The sequence below is a fragment of the Wyeomyia smithii genome, chromosome 3 (assembly GCF_029784165.1).
Source record: "Wyeomyia smithii strain HCP4-BCI-WySm-NY-G18 chromosome 3, ASM2978416v1, whole genome shotgun sequence".
Classification (NCBI taxonomy): Eukaryota; Metazoa; Arthropoda; class Insecta; order Diptera; family Culicidae; genus Wyeomyia; species Wyeomyia smithii.
Genome location: NC_073696.1, coordinates 216,686,695 through 216,708,224, shown reverse-complemented (window position 1 = coordinate 216,708,224; position 21,530 = coordinate 216,686,695). Strand labels below are relative to the sequence as shown.

At 42.4% G+C, this 21,530-nt stretch overlaps 1 protein-coding gene across 2 annotated transcripts in view; it reads right to left on the bottom strand.

Annotated features, from left to right (window-relative positions):
* The window catches only part of LOC129732569 (diacylglycerol kinase eta), a 260,168-nt gene that overhangs the window by 28,054 nt on the left and 210,584 nt on the right, over positions 1-21,530 (bottom strand). For both annotated transcript variants that reach the window (XM_055693541.1, XM_055693542.1), the window contains exons 7-11: positions 3,469-3,614; positions 2,104-2,373; positions 1,916-2,041; positions 1,639-1,856; positions 770-1,578 (exon numbers count right to left, since the gene is read on the bottom strand). In XM_055693541.1, the coding sequence (XP_055549516.1) occupies positions 770-1,578; positions 1,639-1,856; positions 1,916-2,041; positions 2,104-2,373; positions 3,469-3,614 (1,569 nt within the window). The remainder of the gene's footprint in view (positions 1-769; positions 1,579-1,638; positions 1,857-1,915; positions 2,042-2,103; positions 2,374-3,468; positions 3,615-21,530) is intronic.

The window sequence follows — 21,530 nt, the reverse complement described above, 5'->3', positions numbered from 1 at the left end:
AGGAACGAACAAGAATCATTTTCCCCTGAAGATGTCACTGAAGATGATCAGTGACGAAACGTCGGACAGTAAAAAAATCAGATCGTTCTACTTATTCAAGACTGCTCAGCCGTAATTATAACTAACCATCGTCCAGATCTTACTGTTCATATGATCCTGTCCTAGGAATAGAAATGAAACTGAAGTTTGTATTTGCTTTCTTTTACTTCAGACTTTGGAGAGTAACTTTTAGAGAAAGAGGAGCCTCGCATACGACAGAATGAAAGAAAAAAAGACACATTTGTTTGCCGTTTCCAATAGCTGTACTGGTCGCAATCGAGAAATAAACACTGAGGCGAGAAGCTAGATAACAATGCACTATTGGAAGAAAATTTTCAACCACTATTGCCAATCAACGTATGGTTTATAGTATTTTGCAGTAGGGGCATCTTCGTCGGTTGGGGGTTCTGGTTTTTCGCCGGTGAAGCTCTGCCGATTTGCTTTTTACAACCTCTTCAGCTATTTTTTCGTCAAGTTTTTTACTTTATCTCAAAGTAAAACCTGTAAAAGAGCGATCGCTGCCGATGTAGTGCGAATCCCAACCTGGCTGAAAGTAGTACCACAGCGGTGTGGTTACTTCTTGGCAGGTTTAGCATTTCACTGGCTAACAAAAGCGAAAAAATGCTACCCCAAAAGCTCAAAATAGTTATTCTAGAAAGATTATAGCTTTCTAACCATTCCTGTGAAATTTGATAAATAAACGAAAAAAAAAACAAGCAATGACCCTTACCGGCATATCCGTATCGATGATAGTCATATTCTCGCTAAAGTACGCATTTTCCGGCGGTTTCTCCATGGTCGGTAAATTGATGTTCGGTACTTGCAGAGTGTTGGAGCTTCTCGAGGTCGGTTCACTGCTCGTCATTTGAGGCCGACCGAGGTTAGCATTTGACCTTTGCTGCTTTTGCTGTAGCTGATTACGATACAGGTTCCGTTCGTAAACCTCAATTGGCTGAAACTGCAGATAGGCGGAATCACATTTCTGCTGAAGCTGCTGTTGTTGCTGTTGCTGCTGCTGAAGTTCTATCGCCGTTTTGAATGGTTTGAAGCCGAGTCTTTCGAATGCACTGTTGGCGTCCAATTCGAACTTTACCGTTTTAGTGTCAGACTCAAAGGAGAAGTCATATGGCGCCGTGGTTGACTGCGAATCCGAAGTGGTCGTTGTTGTGGACTTCTGGTTCAACGTGTCGTCTTTGTCGTCCTTGGCTTGATTGTCTACGTTTTCTTCGATGTTCGCCAATTGTTCCACTGTTAGTACGAATTCTTCGTTCTTATCCGCGTGAATACTGTTCTCCTCCAGCTCCTCAATACTGGAAATCCGATAGTTGTCCGGTACGGCTGAACTGCGACGGCTGCTGCCGTCAGCAAACTGCTTTGGCACCGGGAGGCTAACGCTGCTCAGAAAATGCTCGTCCATCGAGTCTCGCCGTAGATCCGGCAGCGGTGATATGCAGGTAAGGCGCGAAGTTGACACCGACGGAGACATCGTCGACATTGGATGTGGGGTTGCCGTCAAATTCGGTGAACCACTCGACGGCTCTGGAAGTGATGATTTCTTGCTTACTAGGAACGAGCGTGGCACATCAGTTCTATACTCACCACCTCGAATGTTAATTGGTATCGACAGCCGCTTCGGGAGTACGTAAAGACCGCTGGTCTCGCTGTACTTCAACACATCGTGTATTGCTCGCTTCAAACTGTTGGCACGACACAAAAGTGCTTCCTTCTCTGAACGGTCGATTTTACTTGTGCGTTCTCTGGAATTCAGCTTGTCTTTTTCGTTTTTTTCTATGGTTTTTCTCTGCGTTGAGAATTCGCTGTTTGGAAACAATTGTGGTTAAGATCCAAATAAACAAGGATCGTAGCAAATACTTACGTATCTATTGGTCTTTCTGAGGCACTTTTTTGAGCAATTTCTTTGAGTGTTCGAAATAATTCGTCGTCGCCATGAAGACCAGCTTCTTCTTCCTTCAGAGTATCTAATAACATGCCTAATTTTTGTCTGTAAATGAACCCAGTATTAGCTTGAACATGGATCAAGTACCATTTTGCGAGAAACCTAACCTTAAAATATCACATTTGATGCTTAATTGCTCTTCGTCGGAGCTGTTTTCTCTCACCCTAGTGATGAAGTCATTTACCGCTACGCACAGATCTCTGGTGGATTGGATCATCGTAGAAGTATCGTCGTTGCTTACAATTGACTGCAGATAGCCTAGTACGTCATCCTCGTACTGGAACAGCACCGGATCCGGGTGGTGCGAAATCGACATTTTGGGTGTTCGCGTTGGAGCTACAATACCAATGTCCCGTTCGAATATCATGACACTCCATCTAGAGGGAAGAGAAACGGTGGTCTGAGTTAAATAATTGCTATTGCACACAAGAATGTTCTTTACATGTCAAAAAGTTCTAAATCATCCTAATCAAATCGTACTCTGTGGTAAGATTAATTAAACCGTCAGCAAACTTTGATCGTACAACAAGAAGTGGATGTCACTTGGTTGACAGGATGCCGGATATTTGTTTCGCTTCGCCTGTATCCACATAGTGATTTATATATTTGCTTTTCATGCATTATTCATGCATCATAATACCCTTAACTACGAAAATCGTGAATCCGCAACAAGGAATAAAAAAGCGGCAACAAACTTCTAGAGAAAAGAGTCGTGAATATCAATAAATTTTGTCGTCTGCTATCAGCGGTCGTGAACTTGAAGAATTAATTACTTATTAGTTATTAATTACTAATTGTGTAGACGTGCGTCTGGGTGGGGCTTTGGGAGTTTAAATCTTTTCCGGAGAATACGAGCCCCATTTAGGCTATAATTCGGCGCACCAAGGAATAGCTAAGAAGTAGTTTGAGCTGCTATTTTAAAATGTAAAAAAGCGTTGTTATCATAAGATGTTTCGTCGCTGGCATTGCACCAGTGCCAGTAAACACAGTAAACACACGATCAGGATTTTATCTTAAGTGAAATCACACATGAACCTGTGTGACTTTATAGGTAAGAAGCGGGGGCATATCCAGCAGGACCAGAAAAAATGACATAAGCAAAAGCTTGACACATTAATTTAAACTTGTACAAACAAAAATTGTTGAGAACCAAAGGTAGTAGGTAGATCAAAAATTACATTTAAACATCTATCTACCCTCTTTTTAACGAAAATCCTGTTTGCATGTTTCCTTTTTCCCCGAAAAACATGCCCTGGTATTTAAATTCGAAGAGAATATCTAACATATCTAAAGTATTTCTTAAAGCCACTCGGAATGTGTTGGGCGTGTGGCTCGTGTCGTTTCGAATCACCAAACCAGTTGCTTCCCGTATCTAGGCTACGCTATATAAATACACAACTGTGCATCGTAATAGGTCATAATCGCCGAGGAAGAATACCGAGGGCGGCCCGACAGAAAACGTACAAACTCACCTGTCCAGCATCTTGGTGCTCGCCTGTTCGTAGCGCTCGAGCAGCTGTGGCAAATGTGCGTCATCATCACAGGAGCTGCCCCAGCCCAGCACCCGAGCCAAATCGTTTCCGGTACCGAGCGGTAGCACTGCTATCTGGCATTGTTTCTGCAACAGGAACGAAAAACGGAACGGAAGGAGATATTAGTGGTGAATGATTGGATGGTTTACGGATACGGTCTGCGGCTTGACGAATGAAATAATACAACAGAGCATTGGCGTGATCCAACATTAGAAGTGTTATTTTCATGCGTTGTCATGTACAATGCTCCTCCATTTATATCCCAAAAATGGATCGTTCACTTGAAATGCTAGAACATTCTGTTTTCGGATCACTACTGGCTTTGCCTGGGTGATCCGAACATAATGTGAAACATAAAAGAGGCCATCAAAACATTCCACTCCATAAACATGAACGAAGCTGGGAAGGATAGTGTTTTGCATTTGATTGCACGTAATCACGCCATAAACATCGGAAAGCAGGAGGGTTGAAATCACTTTCTGAGTATGATGTTTACCAAAAGGTCGTCTTGGTGATAAAAGTTTATACTAAAATTGCTTTTTAGGGCGTTGTGATTACCAGTTGCTTTTTACCTAGCAGGGTCTGTGATTTTGGTTAAACCAGTTTGAATCCCTGTGGACATCGGTTAATGAGATGACAAAGCCTGAAATTTTCCTTTTGAAAATGAATAGTCATTTAGGATTCCTAATATAATCAGATTGAATGTAAAAAAACCTTTTGGTGCTGCTGTATCAACTTCAATTTTTAGTCAAAACCTATGTTTCATCCGAATGAAAGTTATAAGGTAGCGTAGACTCAGCGTATTCGGATCTCGTATGCTATTCAGCTTGATGGGGTACACAAAGGAATGCCTGTTTTATAGTGACGGTTTTAATACCTTTTATATAACCAGCAGTCTTTGCAAGATACTGTGGGCTACGAGCAGTAAATAAGGCACTGCGCTTTTATGGCAACCACTTTTTTAGTGCTAATAAAAATAAATTTCGCCAAAATATGCCCAAATACCTAAACTGACTGACTGCGGTGGAATAAATTATAATTTTCTCTAAGCCGAGTCAGCTAGCAAAAATATTTTGAAAATCGTGTAGGGCCTGTTACATGTTGTGCCCTTTACAAATTTTAATCAAGCGTTTGATGCAGCTTCTAGCGCATTTTATAGTTTGTACAACTTTTCTTGAGTAAAACATTTTGGGAACTGTGTTTTACGATTTGAGGTAACAAACTGAAAAAATACGCGTTTATTTGATAAGTCTTTATTATTAATCTTCCACTTACTTTTTACTTCTCACGCACAGTATAAATATTGAATCTGTTTTTGTTCTTGAGAGTATTAGTGCAGCGAAGACACATTTTGCTGGAATATGCTTCTCGATACACCTACCGACTCGTCATCGAAAGCGGTGGCCGCTTGCAAGTTTTTTTTCCACCGTTTTTCACTGAAGGGAAGGCTTTCTACGCACTCGAATATGGAACAGATTAACCGAGCCTGATTAGGTAGATTCAAATAACTCTAACTCCAAACTAAATTGGCATGTTGACATGCCATTTAGTTTAGTTTAGTTAGGCTATATTTATAGATAAATTGTTGACTCCCTATGTTACCACAACGTCGACACTGTACTGCCCCTGTTTACCAAAGTGCACTTTTTCGTTTATTCAGCTTCCTTTCCCTAAGTTACATACACTACAAACGAGGAAAAAACTATTTTGTTCTGAAACTTTTGAGATATATTGGAAAAACGTTTTGGCGTAACTGCCAATTGGTTGCAAAACTGGCGTCACTCCATACAAGGTGCAATTGTCTATGTTAATTCGTTTTATTCGACCGTCTAACTACTGTCTGTTTGTATATGTTAAGTCGTTTAATTCGACAAATATTCCATGGAAAGGGGGAAGGGTGATTGAATTCTTGTATTATATATTAATATTTTTACAAACATTCAGCCTCAGGAAGGTCTAAAGTCACTGTGTCCTTCCCCCTACTAGTGAATATTTGCATCAGATGATATAATCAAAACGTGTGTGTATATTACGGTAGGTAAATTCAATCGATTTGCCAAAACGTTTTTATGGTTCTATTTGGGGCCCTAAACAATCCTGACTACCGGAAGTGGATTGATCGATAGCTTTCTAGGAAGAAACATGCGAAAAAGTTTTCCTATACTAATTTTTATACAAATTTATGTACATGCATATGTAATGCACCAGTCAGAGTTACGGTCTAGGTGTTTTTATTTTACCCCTCCGTTAAATGTTTGTAAAGTAGTAAAATTTTGACTATTTTTAAAGTATTTTTGACTGGCCATCGGCTTAGTGTGTTTGTTCTGGAGTTATCGCATTGGATTGACCTGAAGTAATTTCGTATACGGCATTCTCGAGTTGAATTGTGCTGTGTGAAATTCTCGTTAGAAGCGCACAATAGGCTGGTGTGAGCCATGGCTGCTGCTTGCAATAAATGTTCATCACTAGTCAACGGGATCGAAAAAGTTGCCTGTCGCGGTGCGTGTGGATCAGTATTTCACCGTACTTGTATCTCTGGCCTACAAAGAACAGCTTTAGATGTGATAGCGGCCTTTGCCAATAATCTGTTTTGGCTGTGCGACGATTGTGCGAGCCGCTTCAACGAGTGGCTGTACCCCTCCGCTCCGGCCGTCCCCGCTGTGGACAACAGCAATTTGTGCGCAGCTGTTGATAAGTTAAATGCTGTTGTTTCTGATCTCTTCGATTGGATTGAAAAACACTTTCCGTGCGGTCCATTAACATCTGTTCAGAGACCACTATTTTCGCAAATGCTATCTGTGGAACAGCCTACACCAAAACGTCGTCGTAAAGGCAGTTTTAAAGCGCGCACTCCTGCGGCGGCTGTCTGCGGTACCAGATGCAGTCAACGTGAAATCAAAACAGTCCCCGACGAGAGGCAACAGTTCTGGATGTATTTGAGCCGGCTCGATCCCAGCTACACCGTTGATTAAATCGTCACAATGGCTCAATAATGTCTGGGAATGAACGATAAACCGAAAGCCTTCCTGTTGGTAAAGAAGGATGCTGATGTTTCGAAACTAAATTTTGTTTCGTTTCGTGTGGAGGTGCCTAATGGGCTGAAGGACCTGGCTTTAACTGCATCTACCTGGCCCGTCGGTGTTATGGTTCGTGAATTTAATTTTGAACAGGCTCGGCCGGATAGATTTCGGCAATATTATTGAAACTACATCGAATGCTCGGTTACTGGACAGCGAGAGTCATCGGATTCTCGCTCAAGTTAAGTACCATCCATATAATGTACCTGATCACAACCAACGGCTCAACACACGTTTCAGCATACCTGACGCTACTCCTGTCGCTTGTGAATGCTTATACGCCGCACCTTCCACTATTCTTCCCGTCTCATCACCGCCAGAACGCACCATGTATGGCCTTATGGAAGCCGCTTCCACCCCCGCGTCAGTCCAGTTTCGTCAACAGGGTCACGACCTACAACATGTTTCCTGCCATCAGAGTCGTTCCGGCCCTGATTACGGGGTGTTGGAAGAGGGTTTCCAAACCGTGCCCGCAGGCAAGTATCGCTGCTTAACTCAGTCTGCTCGCGCTGATAAAAAGCTTCCTTCTAGCAAATTTCGATCCTCTGACCTCCACATTTATTACCAAAACTTGGGCGGCATGAACACTTCCATCGAAGAATATTTGCTTGCTTGCTCAGACGAAAGCTATGACGTAATTGTTTCCACCAAAACATTGCTGAACGACCGTACACTATCGAGTCAAATTTTCGGCGACAACTATGATGTTTTTCGGACAGATCGTTGCCCCCTCAACAGCACAAAATCTATTGAAGGAGGAGTGCTTATTGCTGTTAATCATCGATTCAAGGCAGTATTAATCGAAAATAAGTGTTGGGCGAGTATTGAACAAGTTTGGAGTCGACTGAAGCTTTCTGGTTACTCGCTTTTTCTATGCTCCATCTACATCCCACCTGATGGAACACGTGACGCGACGCTTATCAACACCCATTGTAATTCGATAAATACGATCTGTGAGCAAGCCCTCCCCAATGACGAGGTAGTTGTGTTTGGAGATTTTAATTTTTCCGGTGTGAAGTGGCGTTCTAGTCCGGATGGTTTTCTATTTGCTGATCCAATGGTGTCGTCTTTTCACGACGGGATCAATAACTTGCTTGACTGCTATAGCTCTAATCTGTTACGGCAGATCAATCACATAAATAACGAGAATGGCAGAATTTTGGATCTATGTTTCGTCAGCAACGTTGACTGCGCACCGGGGATAAACATTGCTGCATCTCCCCTAGTAAAAACCGTGACGCACCATCCCGCACTACATCTTACGACCAGGACTACTCTTTCGGATTTTTGCTGCACGGTTGATACTGTCTGCTATGTTTTTAATAAAGCGGACTATGATAGTATCCTCAACATTCTGTTGAATATCAATTGGAATGAGGAACTTGACAACGACGATATCGACAGCAGTTCAAGTATTTTCGAACATCATGAGCTATGTTATTGATCGCCACGTACCCAAGCGAGTTGTACCTACATCTAAACGTCTGCCTTAGTGAATTGCAGCGTCTAAAACGTTAAAGCGAGCAGCTTTGAGAAGATACTCTAAGTTTGGAGGATTATCGCTGCGCGACGAGTACTTAAAGGTTAACTACACCTACAAACGGATGAGCCGAGAATGTCATTCCAACCATCTACGCAGCGTACAGAGTAAACTGAAATCGGATCCAAAGGGTTTTTTGAAATATGTCAACGAGTAGCGTAAAGAGCGGGGTCTACCTCCAACGATGTTTTACGATGAACGTACAGAATCGGACTTCCAGAACATATGTGACCTATTTGCTCAAAAATTTTCCAGCGTTTTCTGCAATGAATCACTATCGTTGAGTGAAGTATCTTCTGCCGCAAGCAACGTATCGCTGTATGGACAGTCTTGAATGATTTCGACATCGACGTTTCGATGATCCAGTCGGCACTATCTAAACTGAAGCCTTCTTCCTCGGCCGGCCCTGACGGCATACCCGTCTACTAAAGCGATGTGCTACTGGCGTATTATCCCCGCTTCGTCATTTATTCCGCCTTTCACTCTCGACTGGTAACTTTCCATCTTTTTTTTTTTTTTGTAAGATTTGGACCACTGCGACCATTATTTTGATCTTTTGTGGTATACCTCGTCTTTAGTCTAGGTACTCGTGGCAGACATATCACTATTATTGATGGAAGTGATCGTCGTTGTTCTATCGCACCCTTTCTCCCAATTAGGCACTGTATTTCGTATGAAATGTATTACCTCATTAGGATTCGCAGACCAGACCTCAAAAGGCTCCAAAGTTCCTTTTCCAAAGGCTCTTATTCTGCGCTGTATTAGTGCACTGCAGTGGCAGAGCAAATGTTCTGCGGTTTCACATTCGAACCCGCAGAGACGACAAATTTCGTTATCTGACTGACTAATTTGTTTCAGGTGATGCTTACTTGGACAGTGTCCTGTAAACAGTCCGGTAATTGTCCTTAGTCCCTTTTTATTTAAACTAAGCAATTGCTGGCTTTTCTTGACGCTTGGTTTTATAAAGCGTTTAGACTGGCGTAGCCCTACTGAGCATCTCCAGTTCTCTTGTATTGTCCTATGTTCCCAGGTTTTCAATTCTGCTTTCAAGGCGCTTGATGACACCCCACAGAACGGTTCTGGGCCAATGAAATCGGTACATGACCCCTGTCTAGCTAACGTATCGGCTTTTTCATTGCCTTCCACTCCGCAGTGACCAGGAACCCAGTATAAACATACTTGGTTCCTTTCTGCCAGTTGTTTCAGTGAAAGGATGCACTCCCATACTAGCTTAGAGGTACATGTGAAGGTTTTTAGTGCTTTAAGTGCAGCTTGGCTATCAGAAAAAATGCATATGTTAGCATGCCTGTATTTCCTAGCCAAACAGACTTGTGCACATTCATAAATTGCAAATATTTCGGCCTGGAACACTGTAGGCCAACGGCCCATTGGTATCGGGATACTTATCCCAGGACCATTTATACCTGCTCCGGTTGAATCATTCATTTTTGAGCCATCTGTGTAAAAGACGACAGAGCCTTGTCGGATGTTTGGGCCACCTTGTTCCCAAACTTCCCGTTCGGTCTCTATGATTTTGAAAGGTATTTCGAAGTTTGCTTCTGTATTCATCCAATCTTCGATACCTGGTATATGTTTGCTCAGCTGAAAATGTTTGAGGATTGCCAGCTGGCCTGACTGATCTCCATCAGGTACTTTTTTAAGGCGTGTTAGTCTCAAAGCACTTTTTTCCGCCTCTAGTTGTACTACCTGGTGGAGTGGTAATAGATGCAGAATTGCATCTAAGGCTTTCGACCGAGCACTTTTCATTACTCCTGTAATTGCATTACAAATTAGCTTTTGCAACTTGCCAAGCTTGTTCTGCGTTGACCTTTCTTTTGTTTTAGGCCACCACACCAGCGAGGCATACGTTATCCTTGGTCTTATTATTGCCTGGTACAACCAATAGATCATACTTGGCCTTAGACCCCATGTTCTGCCAATAGCTTTGCTACATGCCCAGAGGGCACTCGTAGCTTTACCGATGACATATTCAATATGTGCATTCCAGCTGAGTTTCTGATCTAAAACTACTCCAAGATGTTTAGTCTCAGTGGAAAGCTGCAGTGTAGTCTCGCCCAGCTTCAGGCTCTCCAAGTTGTACCTTCTTTTCCGGGTGAAGGGAATAATGGTTGTTTTAGAGGGGTTAATGGTCAGCCCCTCTTGTCTGCACCATTCTAAAGTATAGTTTAGAGCTAACTGCATTCTCTCCGATACTGTACTGTCGAATTTTCCCCTCACAAGAATCACAACATCATCGGCGAATCCGGCAACTTCGAAACCTAGCTCAGTTAGGTTTCTAAGTAGCTGGTCTACAACCAATGACCACAGCAAAGGCGATAGAACTCCACCTTGAGGGCATCCCTTAGTTGTGTTCCTTGTAAGGGTAGTATTACCCAATACTGCAGTTATCTCACGACTATTCAGCATGGTTTCAATCCATTTTGAGGTATATGTATCAAACCCATGGTGTCCCATTGCGTTCAACATTGAGTGATGGGATACATTATCAAAAGCTCCCTCTATGTCCAAGAACGCAGCGAGTGCGATTTCTTTTGTATCTATAGATTTCGCTATTTTTGTCGTTAGCATATGTATTGCATCCACTGTTGACATGTTGCTTCGATATGCAAACTGATACCTACTCAGCGGAGAGGTTTTTAGGTACGTTGATTTAATGTGATAGTCAATTAGTTTTTCCATAATTTTTAACATAATGGAGGTTAGACTAATTGGTCTGAAGGCTTTTGGAAGTGTTTTGTCGCGCTTTGGTATGAAGATCACTCTCGTTTTTCTCCAGTTGGTGGGTATGTAATTAAGTGTCAGGCTTGCCCTAAATATCTCGGTTATGAATGGAATTATTACCCTTCCACACCGTTGAAGCATTATTGGTAATAATCCATCCAATCCCGGGGACTTATAGGGCTCGAATGAGTTGATTGCCCATTCCACTTTCGATTCTGTGAAGATATCGCAGGCTATGTAATGCGCATTTGTCCTAGCGATAGTCGAACTAGCACATGGCGCATTTGAGTCCTGCGTTTCTTCTTCTAGAATGGATCGTGATCCTGGGAAATGTTTCTCCATCATAACATTGAGTGTTTCAAGAGAATCGGTAGTAAAAGTACCGTCGTCCTTCTTTATTCTGCCCAAGCCATTCGTGTGATCTTTGGAAAGGGCTTTGTGTACTCTTGCAGCTGCAGGGGTGCTTTCAATTTGTTCACACATTAATCTCCATCCCCTCCTGCGTGATTTCCTAATTTCTTTATTGTATTGCGTAAGGGACTCTCTATAAGCATCCCAATTTGAGGTTAATTTGGCTCTGTTGAACAACCTTCTAGCTAACTTCCTCAGTTTTTCTAGATTTTTGTTCCACCAAGGTGCGTCTTTGTTGGATACTCGCGTCTTGGTTGGACAGCTTCGGTTATAAAGGGCTATGATTTTATTCGTAAATTTTTGTGATGAATCCTCCAGTTTTTTTATTGTCTGGATTTGCCCTTCAAAGGTAGATTTATCACGAACTATTTTTGAATGAAAAAGCTCCCAGTTGGTTTTTCTAGGGTTTCTATAAACTTCCGTAACTAAGTCCCCTGCGTTATAGTCAAACAAAATTTGCTTGTGATCCGATAGAGAAATCTCATCAGATACATGCCAGTTGACGATTTTTTCTGATAGTTTAGCGCTCGATAAGGTGAGGTCGAGCACTTCTTGTCGAATTGCATTTACAAAAGTTGGATTATTACCTCGATTGCATATATCAATATTATTTGTTAGTATATATTCAAAAAGGCACTCACCTCTTTTGTTTATATCTGTGCTTCCCCATATTGTGTGATGGGCGTTTGCATCACACCCAACGATGAACTGCTTATTTTGCCTCTTGCAGTGTGCTATAAACTCCTGTACCTCCCTGGGAGGGGCTTCTTCTAGTTCCCCTGGGAAGTAGGCGGAGGCCACCATTATTTCTGCTTTTCCCCGTGTCGTTGGCAGTTCCACTTGCACAGCAACTATATCCCGTCCGATGAATTCTGTAATTGGCGTATAGTTGGTATTACTACTTACCAAAAGCGCTGCTCTTGGTGCATGCGCAGAATCATCATAAAGGAGCTTACCCTTATTTGTTGAAAGTCCTAAGACTTTATTTTTGTTCACCCATGGCTCTTGGACAATAGCCACGTTGATGTTCTTTTTGGTGAACCTGCGACAAAGGATTCCGCTTGCCCCTTTTGCATGATGCAGGTTCACCTGGATGAACTTAATGTTCTTGTCGTCCATCTCGGTACAGCTTTGCTCCCGGGGGCTTCTTTCGCTCCCCCTGCGAACGGTGATTATTCAAGGGTACCATTGAGTGCTTGTTTTGCTCTCCCTCAGGTGTGCTCCCTTGAACATGCTGTTTACACCGGTTTTTGCTATCACTCGGTAGTGAAGGCAGAAAATTTTTCGGCGATTACAGCATTATTTGTGGATTCAGGCCTGGCGCTTTTGAAATTTCGACCAGCCCTGATTTTCCGCGGGTATATAATTCCGAATTTATAATTCAGTTTGTAGTTCCAATCAGCGATTTTTTTCGCTGACGCTTCGTCTACTGACAGGATAAGCTGCACATGATTCTTGATGGGCTTGCGCTTTAACACCCTCCAAGAATCAGTGGCAATGTCGTTATGGCCTTCAACCAGAGCCAATATGGTTTCATTGTCGTTTTTCTCACTTTTGGGGAAGAAGACAGCTAAAATTTCTGGTCTCGGGATAGATTCACTATCAACAACCATCAGATCAGCTGTTTCCCATGGCTTGATACTCGGAACAATTCCTTTCAGCCAGTCTGCAGTTTCCTGGTTCTGGCACTCTATTACCATAGACCCGGACCTAAACTTGCAGTTGGTGAATTTGGGCTTGAATTGTTCCTTTCTCTTATCAACGAATATAGCCAGGATGGACTCTTCTACTAGTTCCATCATGGTAGTCGAGAGCCGAGACATCGGATAGTCCTTAGGCATCAGTCCAACCTTGAACTGGCTAAGGACTTCAGTGTAGGTAGGAGGCGCTTTAGGTTTACCGACCGGGCTATTTGCAGTCCCAGGGGTATTACCTCTGATCACCTCCATCCGCCTATTTACTGACTCCTTCCGAGTAGCAGTAGAAGTCTGGCATTCCTTCTTCCTTTTTGGAAGAGGATTGCTTTCACTGCAATTAGAGGAGTCGATCTGTCTCGGTATCTTGACTGTCTGATTTTGGCTCGTTTTCGAAGGGTTGATTGCGAGAAGACGGGCCTCGTCTCTATCGTGCCCATCTTCAAGCAACTTCTTGAACCGCTTCCTTTCCGAGAAGACTGTGTGTTCTGGGAAATTTCTTGCCATGAAGAGCCCCTTGGACTTGCGCCGACTCTTCATGGCTTTCCATCGCTGTATCCTCCACAGCAGTAGATACACCATCGGAAAAGGTTTCCGAATCAACGACGTTGACCTCCGGTGAGTTCAATATCGAAGACGAGCATGATGCAACGTCTTCTAGCGAACGGCTTTGGAGTTGGTCAACTTCGTTTCCGATCTCCATATTTTCAGTCATTCTGGTAGCACTGGAATAGACAGAAACCAAAAATATTTAAAGTGGCACACATTAAATTGATTGCGACACATCGAACTTTCGTTATCTGTAAAACGATTAAAGGTTATCGATTAAATATCAAAACCTAAATATCGATTCACATATATCGATCTTTAGTATCGCTCAATATGTGTATGCCCAGTATGATCGGAGTTTGTATGTGAGATTCCGTTGGCAGGCAGGGGAAACGAGCATTTATGTCCGTAAGCTATTAAAAACAATGCCCAGTGCAGACATATAGCCAAGCATATTTTTAATATTATTATCAAATGCAACTCACATTATTCCACATACCTTTAATAATGTAACCTGCACACGATGAGCTTAGATGCTCAGAACTGTGGCGATTTTACAACCACGTAATGTTTCACTTTTTCTATACCACTTGCCAACGTCACTCACACACAAGCACCGCCCGTAAGCTATCAGCCGCTTGATTGTTCTTTGTTTGGGAAAGGGCGCCGCAAACAATTCTTTTTCGAGGCAAGACACAACACTAATCACTCAAATTTCTTTTTATTCGCGTACCGTGACACTTTGTTTTCCTTTAATTATCACTCGCGAGAAATTTTTCCGTGATTGAACTCTTTAAATTCGGCTCTTAAATCGCGCGATTGTTTACACCGGGTTTAAAGTTTGGAAGTGTTGCCAGGATTTTATGGAAGTTCGCGTTCATGTTTCCGGTTCACAAGAAAGGGGACAAGAGAAACATCAACAATTACCGGGGCATCTCCGCTCTGTGTGCAGTCTCGAAACTATTTGAGTTGGTCGTGATGGAACCGATTTTCAGCTACTGTAAGCCTCTCATCTCTGACACGCAACATGGATTTATGCCGAAGCGCTCAACGACGACAAATCTTTTAACGTTCACTTCATATGCAATGGATGTTATGTCGAAAGGGTTTCAAACAGACGCTGTATACACTGATTTGTAAGCAGCCTTCGATAAAATCAACTACGACATATTTTACGTTGGTTTCAGTCATTTCTTGCGGACCGCCGCATCGCTGTTAAAATCGGAGACAACCGATCGAAAAAATTTCACGCTGCTTCCGGAATTCCACAAGGTGGTCATCTTGGGCCGTTAATTTTCCTTTTATACTTTAATGATGTCAATTGCGTCCTTAACGGTCCCAGGTTATCTTTTGCTGACGACATGAAAATATATGCCGAAGTCAGATGCTCAGAAGATGTTCTCAATTTACAACATGAATTTGAAAATTTTGCTGAATGGTGTGATATAAATAACATGATTTTGAACTCTGATAAATGTTCTGTGATTTCGCTGACCAGGAAAAAGCGGCCTATAATGTTCAACTATCACTTGGGTGCAGTACCAATTAAACGAGAAGGATGCGTGAAGGATTTGGGGGTCTGGATCGATGGTCAACTCAAATTCAAGGAGCATATATGCTACACTGTTGCTAAAGCTTCTCGAAATTTAGGACTGATTATGAGAATGGCCAAGACGTGTCCTGTTTAAAAAGCTTATATTGATTATTAGTCCGCTCGACGCTAGAATACTGTTCGGCAGTGTGGAACCCTCATTACCTCAATGGTGTTAATAGAATCGAGGCAATTCAACGAAGATTTGTTCGTTTCGCTCTTCGTCATCTACCATGGAGTGATCCTCACCAGTTGCCAAGTTACGAAAATCGGGCGCAGCTCATCGGTCTCGACTCTTTGCAAGTAAGACGGGATCTTTCGCGCTATGGTAATTGCCGACACCCTCATGGCGCGAACTGACTGTGCTGTACTTCTGGGTAATATCAACATAAACGTGAATTCCCGAATTGTTCGAAACATCCCTTTTCTACGAGCACATTTTCGTCGCACAAACTATTGGGCAAACGGAGCTCTCATCGGACTACAACGTGTTTTCAACAGTGTCTCCACCGGGTTCGACTATCACCTTCCTCGCACTAGGATTAAAAGTATTTTTTTAAGTATATTAAGACACAATCATTAGGGCCAGATAGAGTCTGTTGATTTTTTGTGTAAATAAATAAATAAATAAATAAATAAATAAATAAAAATGAACATTTTTGGAACCGGGATGATATCTAGAGTCCGGTTATCGACACAATATGCGATTTTGAGTTTAAAGACAGCGACTCCTGGTTTTGAAAACATGAAATGACCGAATACCACCCAATATCAGTACTTATTCAATCGATATGATGCCCAAAGGCCGAGTTTCAACTCATGACGCTATTTTGATATGGTGACATCTGGTTTCCCAAAAACAATCTAAAATGGTCAAAAATCACTCAAAAGGGTTATTTCTGGAACTAAAATTATTCCCGGAAACCGGAAATCGATACCAGACACCCTTTTGAATTCCTTGATGACGACTTCTAGTTTCCGAAAAACAGCCTGCGACCTGACCACCCAACATGATGGGTGTCAGTGGTCGGAGAGCAATTCCAGATGTTGATTCGGAAATCCAAGATGGCTACTTTTGGGTGATTCACAGGGGCAAAAAATCGACCCCAGAAGCCATTTTAAATTCCATAGGGGAAAAAGGGATTCAAGGGAATGTCAAACTTAACTTTCGTCCTCAGAAATTCCTATCTCACATCTCCCCGAGTCATACGATCACAATGGAACGTCATCCCGAACATGGACACAATTTGTTTGTGTCCTGGGCAATGTTGTCATCCGGCAATGTCTAAGTGAGAAAGTACGACACGATTATTGATGCGTTAACCATATCTCGACGGCAGAGAAGATGCTACGCCAACCCGATCGTCTGTTCACCAAGATGGTGCGGCTGTTCTCTATGTTAGGGACGGCTGATCAACGTCCTGGTGGCAGCGTGGGACTCTCAACAGTGCTGTCACGATGGTCCTCCGGCGAGACTGGAGGACTGGTGCAGGCCTTACAAGTCAGCCTCAAAAACAATAAGTACAGGTAGCAAATAATGTTAATACGGCCCGAAACAATCAGTATAGACCTAGGCAGCGAAAACGGACTAACGATTGGAAACTCGGATCATGGAACTGCGAGTCTTTTTGTTGAAATTTCTAACTAGATTTCAACGAAGAACGATTTCCGAAACTATATTCTCAACCGGTAATAAATAAAACGCAGTCTCCGGTCATAACCGAATATAATTTACCTAAAATATGTATCATGATGACAAATAATAAAACTGTTAGATTCAGCTTTATATAGGTTAACTTTAAGATCTTTTTCATTACTCACGTTTTGTCTTCCTTTATATAAATTCTACGTGAATATTTGCCTCGAAGATTACTTTATAATAAGTGACGGTGAACCTATGGTAATGCAACTCATGAACGTTGAAGTAGAAAAGTAGAAAAAAAAGTGGTCAAAATGCGCCGAAGACTTCCAATTGTCAACAACATCCGCTACCATCGCTCGCCACAGTATGATCTGTAACAACTTAAACTGACCGAAGTCACTACAGAGTGCGCGTAAAGCCTTGAGGCTGTGTTGCCAGATAAAGGAGACCTTCTCGACGCAGCGGAATGTGTTGTTGGATTCGTCGAGAAGAATCGACGTAACGGCTGGTTTGACGAGGGGTGTCAAACAATTCTACACGAGAAGGATGCAGCGCGAGCATTGATTCCGCAGCGAAGAATCCGTCAAAACGTGAGTCGATACAAACAGAAACGGAGATAGTAAACGTATTTTTCCCGGGACAAAAAGTTCCCCCTGGAAGTGCTGGAGTGTGAGGAAATGGACCAGTTGTATCGTTCTTAAGATTCTTCAAGAAACTAGACGCATCCCGCACAGGCTTTGTGCCACGAGCTGAAATATATAGGGATAAAAATGGAGAAATCTTGGCAGATGAATGTGGAGTGATCGACAGGTGGAAGCAGCACTACAATAAACACCTGGATGGCACAGAGGCAGAGAACCAAGACGGTAGGTGGAACTTCGCTTACACAGCGGATGAAGGAGGCATACCGCTTCTCACGATAAATGAAGTTAAGGATGCTACCAAGCAGTTCAAGAACAACAAATAAACTGGAAAGGATAGCATCACAGCGGAGTTTATCAAGTTAGGCCAGGAAAAGTTGGCTTCCTGTCTGCATCAGCTGATAGTAAGGATCTGTGATACGGAACAGCTACAGGAGAAGTGGAAGGAGGAAGTAATATGCTCAATGTACAAAAAGAGCGATAAGTTGGAATGTGAGAACTACAAAGCGATTACGATTCTCAACTCAGCTTACAAATTTTTCTCCCCAGTCATCTTTCACCGTCTCTCGCCGCTAACACGAAGGTAGGTGGGAAGTTATCTAGCCGGTTTTGTGAATGGGGGATCGACAACGTACAAAATCTTTACGCTGTGATAGACGCTCCAAAAGTGCCGCGAATGCCAAGTCCCCAGGCACCACCTATTCATCGATTTTAAGGCCGCTTACAATACTATCGATCGTGAGGAGCTAAATTATGGACGAAAATGGATTACTTGCAAAACTAAAAAGAGTCATTAAGCCCCGTGAACCGTGAAGCAGAGGTTGGATTGAAGGTGAATACGTCGAAGATCAAGTATCTGCTAGCATGGGGAACCAAGCGCGCTAGGGCTCGCATAGGCAGTAGCGTAGTGATCGACAGAGAGGGCCTCGAGGTTGTTGACGAATTCGTTTAGGGGTACTGGGGGTAAGCCCGGCACTGAGGGTAAGACCGTCACCCCTAGGATTTTACTAGAAAACGCTAATTAACTGTGTTTTGGAATATGTGAAGTGTTGCAATTTAATATTTTAGACATTTTAAGACACATCGAAGCCACCGTGAAACGTCAAACGTCAAAATAATAGACAAAACATACGCAACTCCAGCTGATGCGTAAACTGATGCAATTTTTCGTGAGTGGAACTTAAGCCTTTATTCATTTGAAAAGACTAAAATAGTTTTTCGTTGCTCTACAATTTATTGCCTGTATTGTTAACAATCACAGGAATTCGATCTGAGGAAAATTGAAGCGATAAATTTGTAGAAATACTCTTTTTTAAAAAATGTGTGCTGTCGGGGTAACACCGTCACCCAGTGAGTGGGGTAAGCCCGACATGGTCTGAGGCTAGTTGGATGTTACTGACACATATTTCTCATCTATTACCGATGTCTCGTTGATAAATAAATTAATTATTCGACTTAGAACCATGCACTCAAGCTCTTCTGTGATTTATGAATGATTCCAAGGGTTATTAATGGTGCCAAATGTACTGAATCAAGTCACGAAACTGACGGCTTTCCCGGTGGTATTTGAAATATGCTCCGGTGTGGTCAATCTGAACCTGGCTTCAATGAAACTAGTTGATAATATGATTTAAAGTGCCACATGATAGGCTTGCCGAGTATCAAATTCTTTCATTGTTTATACATAATGTTCACCGGAACTAGTTTCGGCAATCTGCCCAGAACCAGCTAACCGACAACAACCAAATTCAACAGTAACATACAGAAATGTAAGATTTCTCATTCGGCGGTTTCCGAATTCAAATTGGTTCAGTTACTTCGAGTAAATTCATTAACAAACTTGGGTGCCGGTGTTACCCCCAAGGGGTGCCGGTTTCACCCGCACTGATTGCTAATTCTCGTTTTTATCTTAGTTTCAAAACTTCATCCAACGCAAACGGGGAACATTTTATTACTTTAGGGCAATTTTTTATTATTTATTGTGTTTTATGACTGCGCATTATACACAAATAGTAACAAACAAAAAGTAATAAAAATTATGACGGCCACACGCTTGTATGTGTTTCTGGAGGAGAACATACAGCCAAACACCCACCGCAATGCATGTGTTAGCAAGACTTCACTCGCTGCATTTGAATTGATGCAACGATCAGATTCATTTTTGCTTCCCTTCATCCACACATAATGGGAATCTCACCCGTCAACCTCAAATGTCTATTAAGAAACACTTTCGTTTCTCCCCCAGTGTTTACATGAAATGGAAATATGTAATACTGTCTGACCAGAGTTGCCGAAGTTGCGAATATTGTCTGGATAGGCACGAGTATTGTATTTTCAAACAGGTGCAAATGAGTTTCCATGAACCAATGAGTATGTGTTTTAGATATCTTGCAGGAAAGCGAATGTTTTTGTTTTTCTCTAACGCAGTTTACAGATCGTGATGTCATTTAAAGACGCATTTCAAGTCTTTGAAATCATCAACGTTTGCATACGCTATGACGGGGAGAATGCTGCTTGGCAGCTCTTGTCATATTTTTTCTCTACTCCGTATGCGAACTAATACACGCACACCGGATGAATTGGAGATTGAAGAAACTTGTAACATGTGCAACATATGCGACGGTGTGTAATTTTTTTTGCTTGAGATGGAAAGTAAGCAGTTTTCGACAGAAAAAATCTTGCATATGGTTGAAACGACCATTATTAGATAGTCGTACTCCCGTAACACGTGCTAAATTTATGTCAATATGTGTTGTTACTTGACTGGGGAAGAATTTTATCGCCTTTAAAGTTTAAACAAAGTAATAGGTTTGTTACCCAAAAGGCAATTTTGCGCTATGGCTTCTAAAGTAATAAGGAAAAGTTTTGCGTGTTCACTATTCCTTGTAAAATAACAGTTTGAAAGTACTGAAAACGTTCATATCTTGTAGAAAACAATCTGGGCAATGATTCTGTGAAAGAAATATAACAGTATTCGCCCTCAAGTGCTAATAAAGAATCATCTTCCTTAGGGGGCCGGGCTTACCCCCACTACCCCTACCTCGAATCATTATTAACGTCAGACAACAACTGCAGCAGTGAAATCCGCAGACGTATTGTAGCTGGAAGTCGTGCCTTCTACGTACTTCACTCACAAGACGTTGAGGTCTGGCAAACTTCACCCACATACCAAGCGCTCTATGTGCAAGACGCTCAGAAGACCGGTAGTCCTTTACGGACACAAAACATGAACAATGAACGACGTTCGCTCAGGACCATCTTCGGCGGAGTATGTGAGGGTGGCGTATGAAGGCAAAGAATGAACCACGAGCTGGCACAACTCTACGGCGAGCCCGATATCCAGAAAGTCGCTAAAGCTGGAAGGGTACAATGGACGAGGCATGCCGGACAAAAATTCCTCAATTATGGTGGTCGTCTCGAATCCGACCAACAAAAGACGTAGCGTCGCGCTACGAGCTAGGTGATTGAACCAAGTGGAGCAAGATCTCGGAAATGTAGGACGCTCAAGAAACTGGGTACAAGCTGCCTTGGACCGAGTACATAGGCGTAACATTGTGACATAGGTGAAATTCTGAGAGATGTTTCAACAAGAAGAGTCAGTAAGTAAGTAGATATTTTCCAACTTCTGTAAAATAGCTAGAAATCGCCATTATGAAACCAAGATGATGTCTAGAAATCGAAAATCAAACTCATATACCATTTTAGAGTCCAAGGTGGGGACTCCTGATTGCGGAAAATGACCAAATACCACTTAATATGGGTATTTCAGGAAGCAACTGTCGGTTGTTGGAAACAGTCGAAATGGCCAAGTATCACCTGATATGGTTATTTTCAGAACCAAAAGGATGCCCAGAGTCCATAAACAGACTCCAGGTGTCATTTTAAAAGCCAAGGTGTCAGTTTCCGATCTCTGGAATACAACTAAAAATAGTGATTGCGGGATTGAGATGATGCCCAGAGATCAAAAATCGGATCCAGGCGCCATTTTTTAAATATGGTGACTGCGGTCTTTTCATACAAATCCGTGATATTGGTGCTTTACGGTGTCTGATCATCCAGCCACCGAAGGACAACTTGTTTCAAGCCGTATCTTCGGAGCTGTACGTTCTGTACAG